Below are 24,544 nucleotides of genomic sequence, written 5' to 3'. Positions count from 1 at the left end.
CCACGTAGATCTAGGGTCAATCCACCCAGAAAAAAGAAACCCTAAAGGTATATAAACCAAAGAAAAAAACTGCAAAATAGGTAAAGCAAAACCTGATAGAACTGAAAGGAGAAATGGGCAGATCCCTAAGATTGAGAACAAGGCAGAGATGTCCCCTCTCACCACTCTTATTCAACATGGAGCTGGAAGTTCTTGCCAGTTCAAAAAGGAAACACAAGGAAATAAAAGGGCATGCCTATTGGACAGGGAGAAATAGACTGTCCCTAAATGCGTTGACATGATTGCCTAAATGGAAAATCCCAAGGAATCTACAACAGCAACAATAACAAGAAAACCTCTTAGAATTAACAATAGTTTAGCAAGGTTGCAAGATACAAGATAAACATACAAAAACCAATTATATATCTATATATTGGCAATTAACATGTGGACACTAAAATTTAAAATCTAATGCTATTTGCAACCACTCAAAACTTTAAAATACCATATAAATTTTACATCTTTCATACTGAAAAACTCAACATAGTACATATGTCAGTTCTCCCCAAGTTGACAGATAGATTCAAAGATTCGATACAATTCCTATCAAAATCCTAGAAGATTTTTTTGGTAAATACAGACAAGACTATTCTAAAATTGATATCGAAATGCAAAGGAACTATACTAGCTAAAGCAATTTTGAAAAAGAGGAATAAAGTGGGAAGAGGTAGTCAGCCCACTTTCAAGACTTATTATATAGTTACTGTAATCAGGACTATGTTCTTGGCAGAGGGACAGCATAGAGAAAGCAGAATATGCCCACATGATTATGTCAGCTGATCTTTGACAAAGGTGCAAAGCAATTCAATGGAGGAAAGATGGCTTTTTCAACAAAGGTGCTGGAACAGTTGGACATCCACTGACAAAACAAAAGAAAACAAGACAAAAATAAAAACAAACAAAACCGCTCAATGTAGGTCACATCTCACAGAAAATTTAACTCAATATGGATCATGGACTTAATTGTAAGATGTAAAACTATGAAACTTTTTTAAAATTAAGAGAAGATTTTAGGGTCTAGGGCTAGGCAAAGAGTAAGACTTAACACCAAAAGCACAGTTCACAAATGAAAAATGTTATAAATTGGACTTCATCAGGATTAAACAATTTTGATCTATGAAAGACCCTATTAAGAGGATGAAAAGATAAGCTACAGAGTGGGAGAAAATATTTGTAAACCACACATTTGACAAAGGACTAATATTAAAGAATTCTCAAAACCCAACAATCTAAAAATAATTCATTTAGAAAATAGGCAAAAGACATGAACAGACATTTCAGAAAAGAGAACATACAGACAACAAATAAGTACATAAAAATGTTCAACATCAGTAGCCATTAGGAAAATGCAAATTAAAACCATAATGAGGTATCATTACACCTCTGTTAGAATGGCTAAAATGAAAAATAGAGACACCACCAAATGCTGACAAGGATGCAAAGAACTGGATCACTCATCACCACAGTGTTGGTGGGAATGAAAAGTGGTACACCCACTCTAGAAAACTGTTTGGCAGTTTCTTTAAAAATTAAACGTGTAATCACCATATAACTAAGCAACTGTACTCTTGGGCATTTGTCCTTGAGAAATTAACCTTCACACAGAAACCTGTACAGAAATGTTCGTAGTAGTTTTATTTATAATGGTCCAAAACTTGAAACAACCCAGATGTCCTTCCATGGGTGAGTGGTTGAACAAACGGTGGTACCTCCAGATCATGGAAATACCACTCACCAATAAAAAGGAATGACCTATTGATATACACAAGGATCTAGATGAATCTCCAGAGAAATATGATGAGAGAAAAAAGCCAGACCTCCAAGATGACATACTATATGAGTCAACTCATATTACATTCGTGAAATTAAAGAAATTATAAAAATGGAGGACAGGCCCAGCCAGTGTGGCTCAGTGGTTGAGTGTTGACCTGTGCACCAAGAGGTCACTGGTTCTATTCCCGGTCGGGGCACATGCCCAGGTTGTGCATTCAGTCCCCAGTGGGGAGCATGCAGGAGGCGGCCAAGAGATGTTCTCTCTCATTGATGTTTCTATCTCCCTCTCTCCCTCTCCCTTCCTCTCCCTCTAAAATCAGTAAAGAAAAAAATTATATAAAAATAAATAAATAAAGATGGAAAACAGAATAGTGGTCGTCAAGGGTTAGAGAGGGGATGAGGGTGGCAGCAAGTGGATGTGACGATAAAAGGACAATTGAAGGATCCATGTGGTTATGAAAATGTCCTGTATCTTGACTATATCAGTGCCAGTACCCAGTGTGTAAAACTGTATGATGGTTTTACAAGATATTATTAGTTGGGGGAAACTAGGTAAAATGTACATGGGATCTGTCTGTGTTATTTATTTTTTATGTGTACCTATGTTTATTGTAGATTTTATTGCTATAAAAGATGTGTAGCACATAATTTACAAATAACAATAAAATATACAGTAGTCTATTGTAAATTCCTAATATAGCCAGTTGATTCCAACAAAGTTTGCCTTGGTTTTTGCTGAACTCTTCCGTGTACTGGCGGCCAACCTGTGGTTTCAATTCAACCATGATTTGACAAATGAAATGGCATCTCTTTTATTTTAAAGGATCACAAGAAAATTAAAATAAAAACAAAGGCAAAAACCAAAACAACGTGTTAGCAGAAAGGAGTAACAGCCCTGAGCGTCTTTATCCTCCTTCCCTGCTTCCGTTTCCAGGCCCGGAGTAGTTCCTGTCAGAAATTTCCTTCCCGGCATTTTTTCTTCATATTCTATTTCACTTCTTTACATTTTATTTTTCAATTACAGCTTACATTCAGCACTTCTGTATTGGTTTCAGGTGTACAGCCCAGCAGGTAGGCAGTCATATTTACAAAGCTTCCCCCTGGTATTTCTAGTACCCACCTGGCACCATGATTGGGACAAACTGTTTATGGCCATACCTCCCTGAAAGCACCGATCTCCCAGTACTATTTCTTACAACTGCATGTTCACCTACAGTTATCTTCTTTTTAAAGTTTATCTGAAGAAAAGCAATATTAGAACTTCACAATCTCTCTGGTGGCTTCTTCACTCTATTTCTTTCTCCAGCTCCCGTTCAGCCATCTGGCAGGAATTAGATTTCAGCCCGTGAGGGTCTCCCCCCTTGCTCAGGTCTGAGGTTCAGGAGCGCGCCCAGGCTTGTGCTTGCTGCCATCTGTGTTGGTGTCCACTCAGAGGAGTCCTCGGCCATCTCCCCCCAGATCACTCCGCACCTCCTCACCGGCAGGTTCTCCCGGCTCCCCCTCTCCGTGGGCTGCAGGCGAATTCAGACGCCTTCTCGGGTCTACTCGCCTGGTGCACCCAGTGGACACTCCTACTCCACAAGCGGGACTTGCGAACTATGCTTAGATATCAGGGACACGGGTCTCCTTTAGTCTAAGGTCTTTCAGCCTATCTGGTGTCCTTTTGTGTCCTCATCCCACCCCAAGTTCACTTGTCAGGTATCCATGGGCATCTGAGTACTCGGCTTCCTTTCTGATTCTCTCCTCTCCCAATCCAACCGTTACCCACCCCAGGGGCAGAGAAGGTGTGTGGGAGTAGATGTCCTCTTCCAAATCTTGTATCTCGGTTCTGTCCCCACTTTCTCTCTCCTTGGTTCAGCACTCTGCTGAGCCTTCCTTCTCCTGAGGGGAGAAGCGAAGAAGCCCTTCAGCGCTGGTCACAGGAACAGGCAGCGTGGAGGGAAACATCCTGTGACCCAGCCTCCATCTTTCTGCCCTGGGCTCACCTTCTCTCCTTGGCTTTCCCCTCAGCTGGTGGCCCAAGTCCTGGAACACAAAGATATAGGCTTTGTGATGGTCGATGCCAAGAAAGAAGCCAAGCTTGCCAAGAAACTAGGTAAGTGTGACTTCATTTTTAGATATCTCAGGAAGAAATAAAGTGTCTTGCAAAAAAAGTATAGTTTCACTTATTCTTGCATGATAACTGAGCTTCATATTTATTTTTATTATGATGATCTTGCATACCCTAGCCTTGGGTTGTAGAGTCTCAAAAAAGCAAACACCGACCTGAATTGAACGGTTTTACCTGAATCATCTAACGTATCTTTGTATCAGTGCAATGAAGAGGATTTCTTCCTGGGGAAACAGACACCAGACATTTAAACCTTTATTTTTAGATGCTAGGGTTAAAAGGCCACTTCTCCATCTTGCTACCATGGTGGTCTCTCAGAGAGAGATCAGACCTCTCCTCTCATCACCTATTATTTCCTTACCTCTTGGCTGAAGCAGCCAACACATACAGCATTTGTGGTGGTGACTCTGGTGTCCCGGTGGTTTCTAAATTAAAGGCTAACCCAGCTGGGCATTAGCACCCGGATGAGAGGGAGGCTTTAGATGAGGTGCACGTGCGAGACTGCACAGTGCGGGCCGTGAACTCTCATTGAAACGTCATGCGCAGGTGCAAGTGCACTTTAGCTTCCTTACACCGCTGATCCCAAGGAGAGAGAAGCCAGGGCCTCCTCTGGTCTCCAAGCACCCCACGCGTGCACGGCCCATCTCGCTTTTTCCGCATGACCAGTGAACACTGGCCATCACGGGAGGATGTGAAACAAGACCTTTAGAGAAAGGTTAATTGGAGTAGGAAGCACGGGGTGGGGATAGGGGGGAGGGATTACTGGTGGTTCAAGAAATACCTTCAGGTATATGAAAGTTCATTATCGCCAAGAATTTCGAACAACTGTTTTCTATTTTATTTTCAAGAAGACCAGCCTTGTTTTTAAAAAAGATTTAAATTGCAGGAGACAGTTCTTTTTTTTTTTTTTTTTTATCCTCACCCGAGGATATTTTTCCTTTTTTTTTTGTACAGATAGAGTGGGAGGGAGAGAGAGGAAGGGAGAGAGAGTGAGAAACATCGATGTGAAGGGACACATCGAGTGGCTGCCACCCGCACGACCAACCAGGGCCGGGGACAAACTGCAACCGAAGTACATCCCCTTAGCGGGAACCGAACCCGGGTCTCTCCGGACCGCAGGCCAATGCTCTAACCGCTGAGCCAAACTGGCCAGGGCGCAGGAGACAGTTCTTAGGTTAGATACAAGAAAGAACTTATGACTATAAAGCGATGATGAATTATTAAGAATGTCTCTCTATCCCTAGAGACAAATTAAGGAATATTTTTCCCCTTGAGCAGGAGAGCAAAGTATGTTACACTCTTCCCTTAGTCAAAAGTAATTTGATGAATTCTTTCTCCTCCCCAGCACCTACTGATTCCCGAGTCTTCTCCCTAGCCACTGTTTTCATGAGACGCTGGATTTCCAGTGACTTTAGTTTGAGGAGAACACAGTGTTCTGGCGATCTGAACATGCAGGGAAGACAAGCTGGGCAAACACGGGCACGGCCTGGTGCACCCTCTCCCCGCGCGGGACGCGGTGGCGCTTGAAAAGCCTCCGTGAGCCTTTCTCCAAGCTCAGCCTGGAGGAATCACTGGAGCAGATTCGTTCTTGGCCACCTGATCCTTGGAGTTTCCAGGACAGTGGTGTTTTGTGAACCTGCTCCTTCATCTCCATCCTCACTTCTCTTGCCCGAGTTTGGTCTCCACCAGTTTGTGCTGAACTGGTGCAATGGCAAAGTCCAGGAGCAGGACATTGGCTGTACTCCCTGCGATACCCTTGTGATCTGTCATTGCCAGATTCAAGGGTACGTGACATACTGCTCCATGGTGTGCCCGGGGACCTTCAGGCGTGCCCCAGGGCACAGCAGGAGGGGCCGGCCTCACTTTCCCTAGAGGTTCCGCAGAGTGCATTTGGAGAAAGCATTCTCCAGCTAACAGAGAGTTCGAAAACAATTCATCTAAGGGAGTAAGGACGCCCCCAGTTGGGCCAAGTGCCAGCCTCGGCTCTTTAGCCTTCCTGCGGGATGCAGTCTTCCAGCAAGTGCTGGTTAACATCACGGAATCGTGCCAGAAGCAGTGGGGGAGGAAGGATGCGGACCCTGCCCTCGCAGCATTCTCGGCTAACTGGGAAGCGAGCATGTGCAGAATCCAGCTGCTCTAGAAAAGTAAGCTGTTTGTTCTGGCCACAAACATGTTTGGGGTACCCAGTGTGTCCAGGCTCCATGTGACGCCCTGAGGTACTAAGATAACAATGGCTCTCCCCTTAGAGAGTCCAGTCATGGTGAGGAGGGCCTGGAGTGGCCTTCTGGGGAAAATGAGTCCTAAGCTGAGACCTGAAGTTGTTGACCAAGATGGTGGAAGGAGGTGGGGGCCACCCCAGACTTGAGAAACAAGGAGGACATAGGTGTAGAGAATCATGCTCTGTAGCTGTTCCCTTATGCACCCTTTTATATCAGCGGTGGGCAGGAAGCAAAGGGAGTTACAGGGACTAGGAGAGCAGTTCTCAGAGGAGAACAGGTCTACCCAAGGGGGCTCTGCCTAAGATTTTGGAAGGACTCGAACGGCAGGCTGAGGAGTTGGAGGGCTGGGCATGACAACTTTTTGATAAGGAGAATGGGGTCATGGGACTCTTGGGAAATTAAAGCAGTGGTGGAGTGGAGAATAGATTTTTCTTTTTAGTTAAAATCCAGGTGGAATGGTTGATTCTTGACTGTTTTGATTTAAATTTCCACGTTGGGAGCACTTCAGAGTTATGGTTTCAAGGGAACCAATCTAGGATTAAGGCTGGTTCCACTCAGTCTGACCCGACCAACAGGATGGTTTTTTCTACATCAGGATGTTCTTGTTCTGGGAACCCTTTCTTCCAGGTTTTACTGAAGAAGGAAGCCTGTACGTCCTTAAGGGTGATCGCACAATTGAGTTTGATGGCGAGTTTGCAGCTGATGTCCTGGTGGAATTTCTCTTGGACGTAAGCATTCACGCACGGTGGCCCTGCATGGAATTGTCTGGGTTCAAATATAGGGGGAAATAAAACCTTAAAATAAGAGCACAGAGCTGGGTAATTGGACTTGGTCTAAGATTTCAGTCTTCACAAAAAATTAAGGAGAGCCTACCTTATTTACTTCTTCTAGGACGCTGGCCCTTAGAGTTGAAGTGCTTTTATTTGTCATCAGAGGGTCACAGATCAGAACTGCGTAGTGGTAACATGCTATTTCTCTTAGCAGTTATAAACCAACATCCCCTGGAATCCCCTTGGCTTTGCTCCAGTGCTTCTGAGCAGGAGGTGGGGCGTGTAAGGAACAGGTGGCTAGTCACCTGAAGACCAGTAGGGAGAGGACTAACAGTCAGCTGAGTTACCCTCAGAGCAGAATAAAAAGGGGCAGGATTAATTGAGCCCCAGTGTTATCCTATCTCTCAGCCATGGAGGTAAACCGCTCTCAGATCCATATGCTCAGGCAAATTTATGTGGTCAAACACTATAAAAATATTTTGCCCATAGGTTAACTCGCGTTCAATAGCAGCTGTGAAGTCAGGTTCAAGCTGCTTTTGGACAGAGCCCTGTACAGAAAAAGAATGTCCATACTGGCGATTCTTTATCTGCCAGACAGCGGTCTCTTGCCTTTTCTCCACACCTCAAAAACCCGGAGAGAGAGTCAGAGTGAGTTGCAGGTCCACCTATGAGAAAGTGCCCGCAGATGCCCATGGGCCTTGCACTGACTGTGAGCCCTAGAAGTGGGGGGCAGCAGCTGAACACCTTGGCCGACATGGCAATGCCCCGATCTATCAGCAAGGCCAGGACTGTTAGACCCTCACAACAGACACCAGCCTCTTGCTGCCTTAAACCATCAGCAACGTGATCGGCCCACACAGATAGAAATCCAGAGTGAGGTCACATTTTAAATCGATCTAATCAGGGCTCTAGCTCTATTTCTCTCCGTAAAGCACAGATAGTGTGTTTTCAGTGTGTTGGCTTTATCCCCAAGCTGACTGTTCCCAAGTTGGTTCTAAGATAAGCCAGCAGCAGGATCTGGTCCATCACATTTCCTCATTAATATTCAATGAAAAGGAGGGGGAAATCTGGCTTCCCATTGTTGCCTTAAAGAGAAAGCAGAACTTTCCTAAAGCTTTTTGGCAAATCTGCCTTGGAGAGTCATTGACCAGAATTGGGTCTCATTCCTGGATCAATAAATGGCAAGAGAATTGGAATTATCCCAGACCCACCAGCCTACCCCTGGAGTTAAGATCAATTCCTAAAAGGTTCAGCTGCTGTACTCATTGGGGGAGAGGGGAGGGATGCTGAGGCCCCAAAGTCCAACTTCCCTCCAAAGCCCTCTGCATATATGCCTGATTCCTGGGAAGGAACCGATTTTGTGTACCTGTGTGTGGCATTTCAGCTAATTGAAGATCCAGTAGAGGTCCTCAACAACAAACTGGAAGTCCAAGCCTTTGAACGCATTGAGGACCACATCAAACTCATTGGCTTTTTCAAGAGCGAGGACTCAGAATGTAAGTCTACCAACCCCAGCTTGTCAGTCAAAAAGCTAGATTCTCAACCAGGTATGTCAGCTTATCCACAGAGGATGGGCCATCGGCATGTCCTGTGCTGGGTCGAAGTCTTCCTTGTACCCTGTGCAATGGGACACCTGCATCGACCATGCACAACAGGCAGGGGAGCTGAAAGAACACTAAGGCTGAGCATGTTCTCTGACCTTGAAGTGGGGGGTGATGCATGTTTTACAGAAGAGGAAAAGGCCCTTCCTCCACTCTCCCACCTGCCCACCCACCAGCTGGATTCTCCCCTAAAATGGGGCAAAGAGTGAGCTGTCTTCCTGCATTGGCAACCCTCGTGGTCACCAGTTGGAGAACTTCTCAGTCACTTGGACAGCATTAGAGGAAAATTGGGGTAGGGCTGGGCTTAGCAGCTGCAGCACAGTGTGGAAAATTGCTGGCCAACCCCACTGACCACCAAGGCCGCCGGCAATAGCTCACCACACCCTTGGGTGTGTTCCCTTTGAAAGCTCCGCGGCCGGCGTTTGGGTGGGCATCAGCACAACCCACACTGGGGTGAGAGGGTAGTGAGTGGGAGTCAGGAAGAACCAGAAAGGGAAGGAACCAACAAGACTAACTACCTGAGTTCCTTTCCTTAAACTGCTCGGGCAGCATGAGCCCAGTGAGCTAAGCCTTTTTCTCCCAGTCTTGGAGAGAGGCAGTGGGCATCAGAACACGAGGGAAGAGCAGATAAGGACTGCTTCTGGCTATTTCTGGAAACTCCAAACTATTTTGAAATTATTTGGGAATCTGTGCCTCTACCCCATCTGCCAACTGGCATCCTTAGTCATCTCAACAACCCACCAATTTTCTCTCCCCCTTGACCCAATTAGATGGTCTCCTCATTTGCTTTGTAAAAGCCTCTATTCACCGTCCTTAAGCTAGTGTGTTGGGGACAGTAGCTAGCCAGGGAGTTTGGCCCCGGTTCTTTTGGTGATTTTATTTCAATTTTCACATTTCTATATAGATGCTGAGCAGTCTGAGGTGCTTCTCATGAGATCAGAGTAGAAGACTAGACCAGGTTCCCTGAAGACAACTACTGTTTGCAAGAGGCTAAGGGTTCAACCCCAGCTTGAAGTACCAACCTGGGATTTACCTTGCCCCGCCCTTTCCCATCTTAGTATGGATGTAGACAGGCTCCCCAAGAGAAGAGGGAGCTCCCCTGGCACAGGCCTAGGCCACGCTTTCCCTCAGGGTAGGAGTTCAGGGAGGTGCTGAGAGGCCCATCAGCATCAAGGGGGGCAGAGAATTCTGGTGGAGCCCACTGCTGCTTTCAATAGACACAAGTGACTTGGCTGTGGCTTTAACCATTCCCCTTTCTATTTTTATTTTTATTTTTTGCATTTATCTTCAGACAGAGCAGGAGGGAGAAAAGGAGGAAGAGAGAGAGAAACATTGATGTGAGAGAGACACATCAAGTGGCTGCCACCCACATGACCCCAACTGGGGCCAGGGACAAACTGCAACCGAGGTACATGCCCTTAGCGGGAACCGAACCCAAGTCTTTCTTGTCCGCGGGCCGATGCTCTAACTGCTGAGCCAAACTGGCCAGGGCAACCATTACCCTTTCTTTACTTTCCCAGTTCCCTCTACTCATTCTCCAAGTCTCCCCCCATCTTCTCCCCTTCCAGTCCATCCTCTACCCCACAATATGACATATTTTGTGACAGCCCAGTCACTGTGATGAAGATGAGTTTGTGTGAATGTGGACGGGTTTCGTGTACATTTTTTGATGCCTCTCTCATCTGTGCTTAATGTGCTTTCCTCTAACAGTGGTTCTCAACCCTTTAATACAGTTCCTCACGTTGTATGTGGGCGTATCTGCATGTGGGCAGACCCTCCTGGACAGGATAGAGGAGCGATGTCTCAGATTCTAAGACCATCGGAAATACGTGTTTTCCGATGGTCTTAGGCAACCCCTGTGAAAGGGTCGTTGGACCCCCAAAGAGGTCGTGACCCACAGGTTGAGAACCGCTGTGAGTCTAGAGGTTCAAGCAACTTACACACTGCACCGTGATTCTTTAAGGTCCATAACCCTCCCTGGGCTGTGAGCCTTTGATCAATCGTTGTCCTGATCTTACTCATCTGGGTGTCTGTCCCCTGAGCCAGCATTACTCTTGAAATGTTTTTGATTGAATACTAGAAAATTCTGCATGCGCCTGGGATTCTAGCAAAAGCATATGCCTCTGATGATGAAGGGATATAGAATCCCATGAAATGGAAAAACTTAATCTTGTTAAGAATGAATCACAGGCCCTGGCTGATTTGGCTTAGTGGTTAGAGCATTGGTCCGTGGACCAATAAGTCACAGGTTCAATTCCGGTCAAGGGCACACACCTTGATTGCCGTTTGTCTCAAACCCTGGTTGGGGTCATGTGGGAGGCAACCAGTCGATGTGTCCCTCTCATGTTGATATTTCTCCCTCTTCTGTTCTCTCCCTCCCTCCCACTCTATCTGAAGATAAATACAAAAATGTCCTTGGGTGAGGATTGGGGGGAAAAAAAATGAAAGAATCATAGGATCATTGGCTTGCAGGATTATGGAACTTTGTAGAACAGCCAGCACCAGCACCAGCACCAGCACCAGCACCATTACCATCACCTCACATCTAAGGCCTGAATGCAAATGTCTTTACCAAATAGCTGTCGAGGGTATGCAGCCCCGCATGGCCACACCCGTGGGCCTCACGCCTCCTTCACCAGTCAGGCAAGATCTTGATTAATTTTAAGGGAACAGAATGAAAAAGGAAAACTCCTTAGGGAAATTGTGGATTTAAATAGTGCTATATAATTATCTATCTAAATAATATCTACTCAATAATTATCCAATTAGGACTAATGGCTTCCCACTCTCTGCATTACTTAAGAGAAAGTGCAGTGCCCGTCTTAGAATGCCTCTCCCCTCTGGATTTTCGTCTAGATTACAAGGCTTTTGAAGAGGCAGCTGAACACTTCCAGCCTTATATCAAATTTTTTGCTACCTTCGACAAAGGGGTAAGTACCTAAGACACCCCAGTTAGAACTCTTCCATAGACACAAAGTATTAACGTTTGAACTTTCCACCTCTTTTCTCTTCGCAACGTTAACCACCTCCACACACTAACACTTTCTCCAGAAGTGTTAGCAGTATGGCAGTAAATCACTACTGAATGAGAAAGGAGTGCAAAGATGTTTAATTCAGAAGCTGTAAGGGGACTGCTGGAAACATGCAATGGAAAGTGATGAAGCAACCCCTGATTCTCACCTTCAGCACTAATGGAGTGTGTGAGCCCAGTGTGTGCGAGACACTAACCACTGCTTCATTCTTTTTCCCGCCATGCTCTCCCTCCCTGGGTGGCTCACTGCCCTCTTCTCGTAGGATGAGGCGGGGCTTGGGGGTGGAAGGGCGTAGGGCATTGACCTCTGGGGCCCTGCGTGCTTCAGAAAGTTATCTATGTCTTCAGGAGATGTCATTGACGTACTTGTCTGTAATTCAACTGCTCTTTATTTTTTGGATGTGTAAAGTGCTTTATAAGCCAAAGGACAGCAGAGCTGGAGGGACCTGGAATCAATGGGTACTTTATTTGGGGTCTACTGTGGTTGGAGTACTCTACCTGGGCTCCAGGGACTACTAACATTGCTACTATTTATCCAGGTTTTCTGCGTGTTGGGCACAATTTGATATATTACACTAATACAGTTTCTAGTTCTTTACACAACTTCGAAAGTGAGAACCCCCACTTTCCAGATGAGAAAAAAAAATTAGAAAGGTTAGGTAATATCCAAGGTGTCCAGTGAATTTATGGTAGAGCTGAGATCCCAATTTAGGACAATCTGTGCTCAAAATCCATGTTCTTTCCTCCATCCCACACCACTAAGTAGAAGACTCTAATCGACCCTTGAGATTCAAGGTGCACACTCACACACCCATACTCACATAACACACACACATATAGCCCACACAACATACATACATAACATACTTAAAACATACCCAACACATAGGTAATGCATACACATACACAGACAACATACACACTACACAACACACAAACCTAACACACCTCCTCATACACACCCACACACATAGAACACCCCCAATACACACACACTTAGAGCACTTGAAGTATTCTGTGAAAACAAGGACGGCTGTAGATGCTACAGCAGAGAAAGCAGGATGAGAAGAGATTGCATCCAATTCATACGCATACTGAACCACTTCTGTGGATATGGCCCCGTCCACAGGCCTGTCATCCAGAAGAGAGGTCCCTAATCTATTATATGATCTAAAGTTGAAGAATGTTTACCCTCATTGGTTGAATTAGAGTTGGGAAAGATCTTGAGCAAGAATACCAAAAAGAATAATAATTATCATTCATTACGTATTTTTATGTGCCAGGCTGGGTGCTAAGAGCTTTATGTAGGTTTTCTCATTTCATCTTCTCAACAGAGGGTTTAGTATTCTCAGTCCAGAGAGGATGACACCGAGGTTCCAAGAGATTAAGTGATCTGCTCACGGTCACATAGTGAGCGCTGAAGCTTGTGTGAGCGCGGGTCACCTGACTCAGTCAATGCTCTGCCCCGGGCCACCCCAGAGGAAGAAACCCGCAGCGCACAGAGAGCCCTGGGCAGGTGGGCGGCTGTGAGCACTGCTGCTATGAAGGCGGTCATTAGGCCCGGGGGCGGGGGCGGGGAGGGTAGGGGTAGAGCAGGGGGTGCAGAGAAGCTGAAACTGAGTCCATCGCTGACGTCTAGTTACGATCGGTCAGAAGTGACCGTGGTGACTCCTGGGTCAGAGAGAGTCAGGCTTGGCCAAGCAACAGAGCCTCGGTTCTTAGAAGGGTGGCTCAGTGCAGCGTTCAGGGTGCGGTCGGTTTTCAGATGTGCCTCCCGGTCCAACCACATGGCTTCGCATCTGTGGCCCATGGAGAAGGTGAGGTCAGACTATAATTAAAAACTCAGAAGCCTCTTCACTAAAAGCTCTATAAGACCTGAGTCATAAGTGCCACTGTTCATGAAGCATTGTGGGATTTCATAACATTAAGAAACAGAAAGCTGCCCTGACCGGTTTGCTCAGCGGTTAGAGCGTCGACCTGCGGTCCAGAGAGTCCCGGGTTCAGTTCCCACTAAGGGCACGTACCTCGGTTGCAGTTTGTCCCCGGCCCTGGTTGGGTAGTGCGGGTGGCGACCACTCGATGTATCCCTTTCACGTCAATGTTTCTCTCTCTCTCTCTCCCCCTCCCACTCTATCTGAAGAACAAAAAAAAAGGAAAAATGTCCTCGGATGAGGATAAAAAAAAGAGAGAGAGAGAGAAAGCTAAACACTCTCTACCTCTGAGTGGAACAGAGAGAAGAGCCATCACACAGAGAACTCAGTGCCACCTGGGACTCAAGCACTTGCACCATCAGTGCAGGGTGTGGGTGACAGTGCCCAGTGAAGATGGTGGCGTCCAGAGGGCACGGTTGCACCCATCACGTCTCTCAGGACGACACACAATTTAAACTTATAAACTGTTTATTTCTGGAATTTTCCTTTTAGTATTTTCAGACTGTGGCCGATTGCAGGTAACTGAAACCGCAGGTAACGGAGCCGTGGGTATCTGAGACTGGATGAGGGGCTGTCGATGAGCTGGGCAGAGGTCAAGAGGGTGAGACGTCAGGGCTGCCGATACAGACTTGAGAGTTAGTAGTTTCCAAACACCCTCCGTATTGGTATCACCCAAGGAGCTTTTTAAACTATGAATTCCTGGGCCCCAGTCCTGGAAACTTAAATTTTATTTTTTAGGATTTTGACAGGGCCCAGGAATTTGCATCTTTAAAGAAGCTCCCAGGGGATTTTACCTGGCACATCAGTTTGGGACCAGACACAATCTGTGGATCCTGATCCTAACTCAAGCCCACAGCAAGAGAGGGTCCGAGGGCTAAGGATGGCGTCCTCTCTACTGAACCTTACAGCCTGAACTGTGTCACTTCTAATTGCCCCCATGTGACCGCCCACCGACCTGTTCTTTCTTGGAGTGAACAGTGAGAAGCAAATCATTTTTTGAACCATATTGGGACCAGAAGAAGCAGTGAGTCTCTCAACAAAGCTGATGGAGAAGGTAGACATTGCCAAGGCCTAAATCCCTGACCGAAATGGCTCGCTATCGTGCAGAAGCACATCTGCATCCAAATTCAGACACCTGCAAATCCAAAAAGTGGCCACTGTGCTTTGTAGTTTTCCTGTTTTCAGCAGAATCTATTCCAATTATTTTTTAAAGGCATAAAAGACCTTATTATATGAACCTGTTAGGCTTTAAGTAGTAAAAATCCATTCTTTTATCATTGTGCCCGCCCGTGAACCAGGATCGCAGACAGTGCCTTGGCGACAGTCAGCCCCATTGAATATTTATTGAATAAATGCCTCAGATGAATCAATGCCTCAATCAATCAAATCTCCTTCAGTCCTTACTACCCAAAATACAAACAAAGGAGTGAAAAAAGGGATTCTCTGAGACACCGGATGAGAGCACCCTGTGGGGGTGGTGGGGACGTAGTGAACAGGTGAAAAGTTTGCTCAGCAACCCCCAGAATGAAACTAAAGAACGTCGGAATCCAACCTGACATGCATGGTCTTCACACTGCACACCTGGACACTCGCTTCCAAGGACCAGAGACCCCTCACACACACACACACTTGCACACTCATACTGGTGGGTGCACCCGGAGCCTCTGACAAGCCCCTTCTTGCCTTCAGGAAGCCTGAACACTAGCAGACTGACGGGGTGAATGGATGAGGAACAGGAAACACCTCACCAAACACGTGCAGCGCCAGTGGAACGCCTGCAGGGACACACAGCTCTCTTCACAGCGTCAAGGAGGAGGCGACCTAGTGACAGTCGGTGTGCTGCAAACTGCATTTGAATTACGGCTCCATCCCCTCTGGGTAGATGACCTTGACAAACTGCACACTCACACCGCGCCTCGGGCTTGTCGTTTGTAAAATCAGTATGACACTGGCTTTCGCCAACACAATCAAAGTGAGGATTCATGGAGGAATCCACCCGAAACGCTTTCTAGCAGTGCCTGGCGCATAGCACTCCACGTGCTCGCTATTGTTACTTTGTTCTTCACCTGTCACCTCCCACTTCGTGTCATCAGTGTCCTGTCTTAACTAAGTAGTAAGAACCCAGAGGGCCAGAGTGAATGCCACTTTCACGCCAGCTTTGTGAAGAACTGTGTGTAAGCCCAAACTGTTGGACAGTTGCTATTTGCCCTGCCCTCTGGCTCCCCACCCATGACCCAAGCCACCCTCTCCCCGCCCCTGGAAGAGGGAACAGCGTAAGAGAAAGACCCGTACCCCCCAGTCCTTTAAAACAAAAGGAACAGGACTGTAGAATTTCCTTCCACTGACTGGATCTTAACATGGCCTGCTTTCTTTGGCTCTGAGTCAAATGCCAGAATTTCTTTGTTAAGTACTAAAAGAAATGTCCTTTGGAATAGAGTGACCTGGAATGAATAGCAGTTGAGGACAAAAACCATAAGGATAGCAGTGTTTCCTCAGAATGGACCGCCTTGTGTGACGGCTTATGTAACCCTCAGTTCTTCCCCCTCCCCAGTCTGTCCGCCTGCCCCGGGCCACTGAGCTGTGGGTTATCAGGCAGGATGGCAGCCCTCAGGCAATTCCTCTCCAGTTTCAAGGGAACCACTGTTCATGCCGGTGCCTTCTTGGACCACAGCTCTGAACTAGAAAAGAATGGCGTTTGCTTTTCCCCCAGCGTGGCGCATTCCAGGCCTCTCGCATCATTTCACAGAAGAGGTTCTGAGTCCAGCAGGTCTGCAGGCGAACACAGCACCATTCTGCCTGGCCAGAGTGTGTGGCCACGACATCAAGACGGGAGATGCCTTCTAGGCTGCATCGCTGCCTGAGCTTTTCCTTTGGTTCAGGGAGGACAACTCAACCTGACTTGCTGGGTGCTGTCCAGTCTCAGCACTGAGAGTCTAAATCCAGGGAAACCCCTCCCCTCCGGACAAACCCGGATGTCTGGCCACCTTCCAGCTGGTAACCAAGTGGGCAGTTCTCAGAGTCTGAAAAACCACTACACAAGTCCAGGTTGAGCGACAACCCTAGGGCCATGCTTCAACCTAAGTAACAAGTAGAGTTTATGAGCTGATCAAGGATGAATGGGTTGACCTCTGATTTTGAGTACCTACATGCTTTGAATGGTTCCCATCAATTGCCTGTTCTATCCAAATTTATTCCGTTAAATCCATCCATCCAAGCACCCTGAGCATCTCTGTTGACCTTTGTTCCTCCTCCAGCCTCGCAAATTCAGTGGCACAATGATGATTGTAGAACTAGATTTCCCTCTTTTCATTCCATCTGCTCCCTGCCCCTACTTGGACCTCATTGGCCAGAGAGGTTCTTTCCTCCCTATCTGTCCTTCTCTGATTGGTCTAGCCAGGCCTTAGGTGACGAGTTCCTATCACTACGACATTTAAGTTAAAACTGTATATACACTCTCAGGTCTTTGCCGGAGAATACACACGCCTTATAGACCAACCACCACTGCTACTCTAGACTAGCATTCAAGGAAACTATTGTCATATTTCTTTTTTTTTTTTAATTTTTCTATCTTTATTGATTTTAGAGAGAGAGGAAGGAAGAGGGAGAGGGAGATAGAAACATCGATGAAAGAGAACATCGATTGGCTGCCTCCTGCATGACCCCCACTGGGAACGGGCCCACAACCTGGGCATATGCCCTAACCGGGAATCAAACCAGTGACCTCTTGGTGCGTGGGTTGACACTTAATCACTGAGCCACACCGGCCGGGCACTATTGTCATATTTCTAATTGTTACAGGTTGCGAAGAAATTGTCCTTGAAGATGAACGAGGTTGACTTCTATGAGCCGTTTATGGACGAGCCCATTGCCATCCCCGACAAGCCGTACACAGAAGAAGAGCTCGTGGAGTTTGTAAAGGAGCACCAGAGGTACCCCAGATGCACGCAGGGTTGGGGGGCCCAGGGTTCGGGAAATGGAGAAGACATCTCAGTCCTGACATTTCAGACCCCCAAGAGCAACAACCTGGATTAGCCCCCCAGGACAGAACTCAGTCGAATGGCTTTGTTGGTCATGGATCAGTGGCAGGGATGTTGCTACATTTTCTGAATATGAGTCTGTCTGCACTTGCAGACAGGGTTCGACCCCCGCCCCTCAGTCAGAAAATCCCCTCAAAGTCAGAGTAAGAGATAAGTCTAATTCTACAATAATAGCAGTCGTGATTTAGGGACAGCCTCCTATATGCCAAGTACCATGGAAGGTGCTTATGGGAGCTATTTTATTTAACACAGGTGTGGGCTAACGTAGGTTTACAGTTGTAAGCATGTGAAACACGGCGTTTATTTTTGTATTATTTATTAATTATTGTATTATTTATTTTCATTACAACTGTACTACTTTTGCTAACCCCTGTATTCAACATAATGGGGTAATTATTATTATCCCAATTTTACAGAGCAGAGAATTGGGCTCAGAGTAGTTAAGTAACTTAGCCAAGATAAACATTCTTTCTCTCAGAATTCTGGGAGAGCAATACTGGGCCCACTTAGAGGAGCTCACGCACGGGCCGGCCGACTTTCTCTGTAAAGGGCTAGAGAGTGAAGATTCTGGGCTCTGTGGGCCAGATGATCTCTGTTGCAACACTCAACGCTGCTGTTTCTGTGTGAAAGCAGCCGCAGACAAAATCTAAACAACTGGGTGTGGCCATGTCCCCCAAAAGTTTATTTATAAAAACAGGAGGCACTGGCTGGATTTGGCCCACTAGCTGTTGTTCCCTGAGCCCTGCTCCTGAGGAAAGGACAACACGGAACATGGAAATGGGGGTGGGTTCACCGTCTCGCCCCACCCCCTCACACACGCTCATGGGACCTGGAGCATGACTCCATCAGTCAGCCCTGGTCCCTACAGGGAGGCAGTACTTGGAGAAGCAAATATCAGCATGTCTAGCCTGTTTGCCAACATTCAGAAAGAAATGAAACCATGAGCAAAATATAGATCCTACCTGCTCTTCCAAACATCCCTGAAGGGCTTTTGATGAGTGACCCTAATGATGGAACAAAATCAGGACTTCCTCCTTTCTGTCCCAGGTGTCCTCATTCTGGGTCTTCTCTGGGCTCTCAGGAGTGGCATCTGTCTGGGAGGACGGGGATGACCTCTTGCCCCGGGAATGAGCTGACCCTGCACCCTCTGACCCATTGTTGATAAGAGACTTTATATCCTCGGGTCCAGTGGGTCTGTGGAAAGGCCGAGAGCTTCAGGCCCAGCTCTCCGTGTGACACCGAGGGCGTGGGGTAGTGTGGGGTCTCGGTGTCTGCCATGGGAAGCCCTACTCAAGGAAGCTCATCTTTCTTTTTTTCAGACCCACCCTACGCCGCCTGCGCCCAGAAGATATGTTTGAAACATGGGTAAGAAAGTGGCAAACTCTTTCTGCCTTGTAGAGACTGGCATATTCCCAAAAAGGAATACCCCTTGGAGTTCCAAAACTCAAACCAGGTTTTTCTTGGCTGGAGCAGGTATCTGGGTGGTAGAGTATTTGAAATGTGGACAACAGCGCACTCAATCACAACCCAATTTTCTTGGTTCCAGTTTATGCCTCTCTGGTACCACCCACTGGCTAAATTACTCTGTCCCTGAGTTCATTTCCCATGGCAACTACTGGCTTCTGTTTGCTGGCCACCAGAGGCCCAGGGTAACACAGTGGAAGGCACTCAGGCTCTGGAGTCAGAGGCTTGAGTTCAAGTCTAGAATCCGATACCTGGTAGCTTTGCATCCTACGTCAAGTCATGTGACCTTTCTGAGCTTTAGTTTCTGCATCTGAAACGTAGAGCCTCTGGTAAGGATGAATGGTGTGAAGAGCCCAGAACTCGGTGGGCGCTTGATAAATGAATGGTAGCTGTTTTTAGAAATATCAACTCAAGGCACTGGGAAGCGCTGAGTCAGATTATCCTCTAGGTCTAAGTCCCAGACTATATGTCATGCGGGTCAAGCAGTGTGAGTAAGACGGTCATGGAGATGCAACCTCCCACCCACCTCAAATTTGTACAGAATTTGTAAACAATAACAAGCAAAGTCTGTGGAGGATTTTCCAAAGCATTTTGTGCATCCTGTCACTTGGCTCTTTCAGCAATTCTAGAAAGTGATGAAGAGCAAGTATTATTTTAGCCCCATTTTATATGAGGAAATTGATCATATGGGTTGGTAATTACTCAAGAACACATAACTGATCAGCACTAGATCTTGGGACGTAAATTTGATAATCTGGAATCAAATCTCATGTTCTCTCCAGTATCCCCTTGAATGGGCCATGTCCCCACAAGTCACCATTTTGGCCGTGGGGGTGGGAGGGGCAAGGGATTGACATGGAAGCGTGTGTTTATTTATTTATTTGTCTAATCTTTAATTCAGAGTTTAAAGTGACAGGTGAAGAAAACCGTGACTCTCTGTTTTACTGGCATGTAACTCATTTGCATGTTTGCACAGAGAACGTGTCATGAGGGTGAACAATTCTGTGCGTAGGGGCAGACTGCCCAACAGCAACACAACACAGAAACGTGTTCCTAACATTCACACTTTCAGGAATTTAACCATTAACATGTTTTTGTTATTAGTTTTAAATGCTGTGACAGTGCTTTAAAAATAATACTCCTTTAGCCCTGGCCGGTTTGGCTCAGCGGTTAGAGCGTCAGCCTATGGTCCAGAGAGACCTGGGTTTGGTTCCCGCTAAGGGCACATATCTCAGTTGCAGTTTGTCCCCGGCCCTGGTTGGGTCGTGCAGGTGGCAGCAACTCGACGTGTCCCTTTCACATCGATGTTTCTCTCTCTCTCTCTCTCTCTCTCTCTCTCTCTCTCTCTCTCTCTCTCCTCCCACTCTATCTGAACAAAAAAAAAAAAAAGGAAAAATGTCCTCGGGTGAGGATAAAATAATAATAATAATAATAATAATCCTTTATACTTACAATAGTGTCAGACTTATAAAAAAAATAGTACAAAGAATTCCATGATCTCTTTCCCCAGATTCATTGAGTATTAACATTTTACCACTTTTACTTCATCTGCTTTCTTGATAGATGATAGATAGATAGATGGATGGACAGATAGACAGACAGATGATAGATCTTTTTTCTGAACTGTTTGAGAGTAAGTAGGAGACACAATTCCCTTTTACCTTTAAATATTTCAGATGTTTTCTAAAACAGGACTTTCTGTTATATAACTATAGTACACTTATCAAAATCAGGAAGTTAATACAATTCTATTACTTTATCTATGGACCTTGTTCAAGTTGACTAGTTGTCCATCATGTGATCCAACCCTGGGTCACACACTTGCATTTGGTTGTTGTGTTTCTTCAGCGGCCTTTGGTCCGGAGTAGGTTATTGGTCTTCCTTTGTCTTTGATGACACAAGGCACCATTTAAATTGAAAGTGTTCTGCTATGCCTTTGTCCTTAGGTTTTCTTTTTATCTTCTTCATCTCTGATAGACAATCTCAATCATCTAGGCTCCTGGGAGGGAGAAACTACAAAACTGTTGCCCTCTTTTGTTCAGGCCCTTTCTCACTGAGACTGCAGTCTCACCCCGAGACCACCGCCTTCCACATCGGGGAGCCTGTGCCCCGCCCCGACCTCACACACCCGAACCCCGCAGCGCCACCTCGGAGCTGGACGCTCAGAAAGCACGTTCGCCGTCTGGCTTCATTGCAACTCACTCTTTGCTTTCTTTTACTTAATGAATAAGATAAGGCACAGCCTTTTGCTATAATATAAAATAACAGTGATGGCTCATACTTTCTATGTTATATATTCAATTGCTTTCTGATTAGGAAGGGCTGTGTGTTCAATTTAACCCGACAGAGGAAAGGGCATTCGACTGGCTTGCTCGTTTCCAGCATCGCGGAACACTGACATGACTTCCCCAGGAGCCTCAAGCAGACCGCGCCCGCCCCTCATCCAAGACTTCACCTAGGGAGGGAGGGCAGGACAGTCCTCCAGCATCATGGCGCATCCTAAGAGCAGAAGCAGAAATCAATCTGTCAGCATCTCCTAACAGCAGCATCTCCATGGGCCACGTGGCCACAGAAGCTTAAACCACAGATGTCGGGGAAAGTGACCAGTTAATGAACTTAGAAGTCTTTATCTTCAATACCCACTTTCGTAGACATTGCAAAAATATTTTAATAAAATAGGACAACTAGGTAGGGCTAAAGCAACTATTGACCTTTTTTCTCTCCTCAGTTGTGTAGGATTTTAAAGCAGCAGCCCATAGAAAACACATAATTTATTATTACTAAAGAAATCAGTGCCTAGTAATAGCTGTCTGTGTAAATCAGATAGCTACTTATTTATTTACTTATAATATTCAAAGAATGTCAAGGAGGAGCAGGGTGGTCCAGACCCAGGGCTGACCTGTCCCTCCCCTTTGAGACTCCGCCCTCTACTGGCTCTCCATCCTGGCAAGTGGTCAGTCGGAGTCCTGGGCCAAAGCCTATGTCAATGGGAGTCAGCAATTTCTTCTAGAAGAATCCTCCCTCTATTGCAATAACAAAGTAGTTCCAGGAGGGAGCTGGGAACCTCCAGAAGAGCCCCTAGGATGCTTCACTGCACCAGGGAGTCTGCTATTTTTAACTCTATCTTTCTTCTTTGCATCTCTTCATTCAACATGAGAAAAAACATTCAACAGAGACTGGATGGAAACGACAAAATCAACAGTAGTAACCTATCTTGTTGTGGGTGATTGATGTTCATGTCTCCTTGGTATCTCTAATATTTTCTAATTTTCTTCCACAAATATGAAAGATTTTTATCACCATACTTTTTAAAATTCAATAGGCATTAATGAGAACCTATTACCTTATGCTAAGCACAGAGACTGTAAAAATGAGCATTGCTGTCCTGTCCTTTGGAATTCTGGGTTGAATCAATGAAACAATCTCGAAATATGTGACACCAGTTTGGGATACTCCCTGCTGGGACAGAAAGGCATACAAAGTGCTGGGGAATCCAGAGTAAGGTATTCACCAAAGCAACTCCCAAAACTCCAGTTTTGGGGGAGACCTGCAGTTCGGTCACATTACATAAAGGCCCCTTCTCAACCTTTCTCAGCTAAGGAAGAGCCACTGACCTGAGTGAACAGCTTCTGCAAACCCCATGGAAGGGCAGCCGGTTTGTGGAGCTCATTCGTGCTGTTGGTAATGCCAAGGAGCAGAAACGTGTTCCTCTATACTCTTATGTTCGGTATTGAAGGCCTGTAAATTAAACTGACAAAAAACAGATTAGTATGAGGGGGGAAAACAGATGTAATTACCTATCTATACATGGGAGTTCACAAAAAATGCTACTCAAGGAGGGACTTATACATCATCTAAACAGGGTATGGGGAGAAACAGAGGGGTCCTTCTGGCGGAACAAAAGACTTTTTGGAAAGATAAATAAGTCCTTAGGAGAACAAATGGGAGACAGGATTGTTTGTGACAATGTCTGTTTCAGAAGAGAAGATTAGAGTTGCACCCTGGGAAAGAATTTATGACGATTTCTTTTAAGAGGCTCTGCATTTGGGAAAATAGGGATTTTAGGAATTCAGATGCCTTCAGCTCAGAGTAATTTTTATGCCACGTGGTTATTCTGGACCCTTCAGTGAGAGAGAAACAGCAGGGCCGTTGGGACCAGACACAACTGGCTTCAACCCCAGACATGTCACATACTGGCTCTGTGGCTTTAGGTAAGTCACTTCGATTCTTTAAGCATTAAGCAGGAATAAGACTTTCACTGAAGATTTAGAAGTAATGTACTTACAAAGTACTGCTACAAAGGCAAATGGCAGATATGAATATCATCATTTTGATCATCATTGTTATTTCAAGGTATAATCCCTCTCTCAGAGAGCTTGCCATCTGGTTAAGAGGGGAAGATTTATTCAAGTAAAAAGATGCTTTTCAAGACAATGCAATCTGAAGAGCAAACGGGTGATCCGGGCTGCAAAGGTTGTGGGGTTCAGAGGAAGCCCCTGGGCTGGTCAGTCCTGCAGATGGTCAGCTCAGCAATCCCTCACCTTGCACACGGGATACTCACTGTTACCCTGCCCTCCAGGCTTGCCCATGGGGTCTTGCTCTGTGAGTTTCTCACTGAAAATACCTGGCACAGAGCACACGCCTGCTTCTTTACAGCTTATATACTGGCTCTCTGGACCCACAAAGACAGAGGCTCTTTCCTTTGCTTACAGCTCTCCATCCAGGGACCATCTGACTTCTGGGAAGTGACAGCCATATTATGATCAGTCTCTTAGCAAACAAATATGGATTCTTAATTCTAAAACCAATTTCCAAATGCATTCTGGAAGGGCAGGCAGAAATGAAGCCCGCTTCGCGGAGTTAACATTGCAGCCTTCCCACTGATGGCAGGAGCCAGGGACACAGGGCCGCTAATGAGAACTGATCAGGGTGTTCTGTCTGGTGATAATAGCAAATGTAAAACAGTGAAACCTCAGCCTCCCCTTCTGGCTGCTGTCAGATTTGTCTAATAAACCTGCACACACACCAATATAGATCTGTAAAATTCAATTCCCCGGAGAATCTGACCAAGTCAGTGCCCACTCTCTTGTTTTTAATAATAATATTTTCCATTTAATCTTGCTCAGAATTTTTGGAGGTTTTGTCCATTCCAAACTCAAAGGAAAAAAAATTAGCATTTAGATAGGATTGCACCAGCATTAAAATCAATTGAAATGAAAACAGGGATCATGGAGGGTTGAGATGCCTGGAGTACTTTTGTCCATAGGATGATTCTGATGTGACACGCAGGGTGCCCAGGAATCCCCCCCCCCATGTCAGTGACAGTCAGTACTCATCTGTCCCCCGTGCCTCATTCCCTCACATCTTCCGTCCGAGTCTCATGAGGATCACATTTCTTATAACGGAGGCAGCTCCAAGCGTGCCCGTTGTTCTGCAGGAATAATCGATAAAAATGAGACACTAGGCATATGGTCCTTTCTGTCCAGGACATAGGAACATGGAATGCCTCTCGCTTGTCCCATAGATTTGAAATACTCTCTCTAGATTCTTTGCCCCATCCTGACCTCCA

The 24,544-nt window shown here is 46.0% G+C and overlaps 1 protein-coding gene across 1 annotated transcript in view; it reads left to right on the top strand.

Moving 5' to 3' along the window:
* Positions 1–24,544, top strand: part of CASQ2 (calsequestrin 2) — a 61,329-nt gene that overhangs the window by 22,159 nt on the left and 14,626 nt on the right. The window contains exons 2-7 of the mRNA XM_036272662.1: positions 3,823–3,907; positions 6,769–6,869; positions 8,296–8,407; positions 11,369–11,442; positions 17,273–17,403; positions 18,831–18,876. Of these exons, the coding sequence (XP_036128555.1) occupies positions 3,823–3,907; positions 6,769–6,869; positions 8,296–8,407; positions 11,369–11,442; positions 17,273–17,403; positions 18,831–18,876 (549 nt within the window). The remainder of the gene's footprint in view (positions 1–3,822; positions 3,908–6,768; positions 6,870–8,295; positions 8,408–11,368; positions 11,443–17,272; positions 17,404–18,830; positions 18,877–24,544) is intronic.

This window comes from Molossus molossus, unplaced genomic scaffold (assembly GCF_014108415.1).
Source record: "Molossus molossus isolate mMolMol1 unplaced genomic scaffold, mMolMol1.p scaffold_m16_p_20, whole genome shotgun sequence".
NCBI classification, from domain to species: domain Eukaryota; kingdom Metazoa; phylum Chordata; class Mammalia; order Chiroptera; family Molossidae; genus Molossus; species Molossus molossus.
This window is presented reverse-complemented; position numbering and strand designations above follow the sequence as displayed.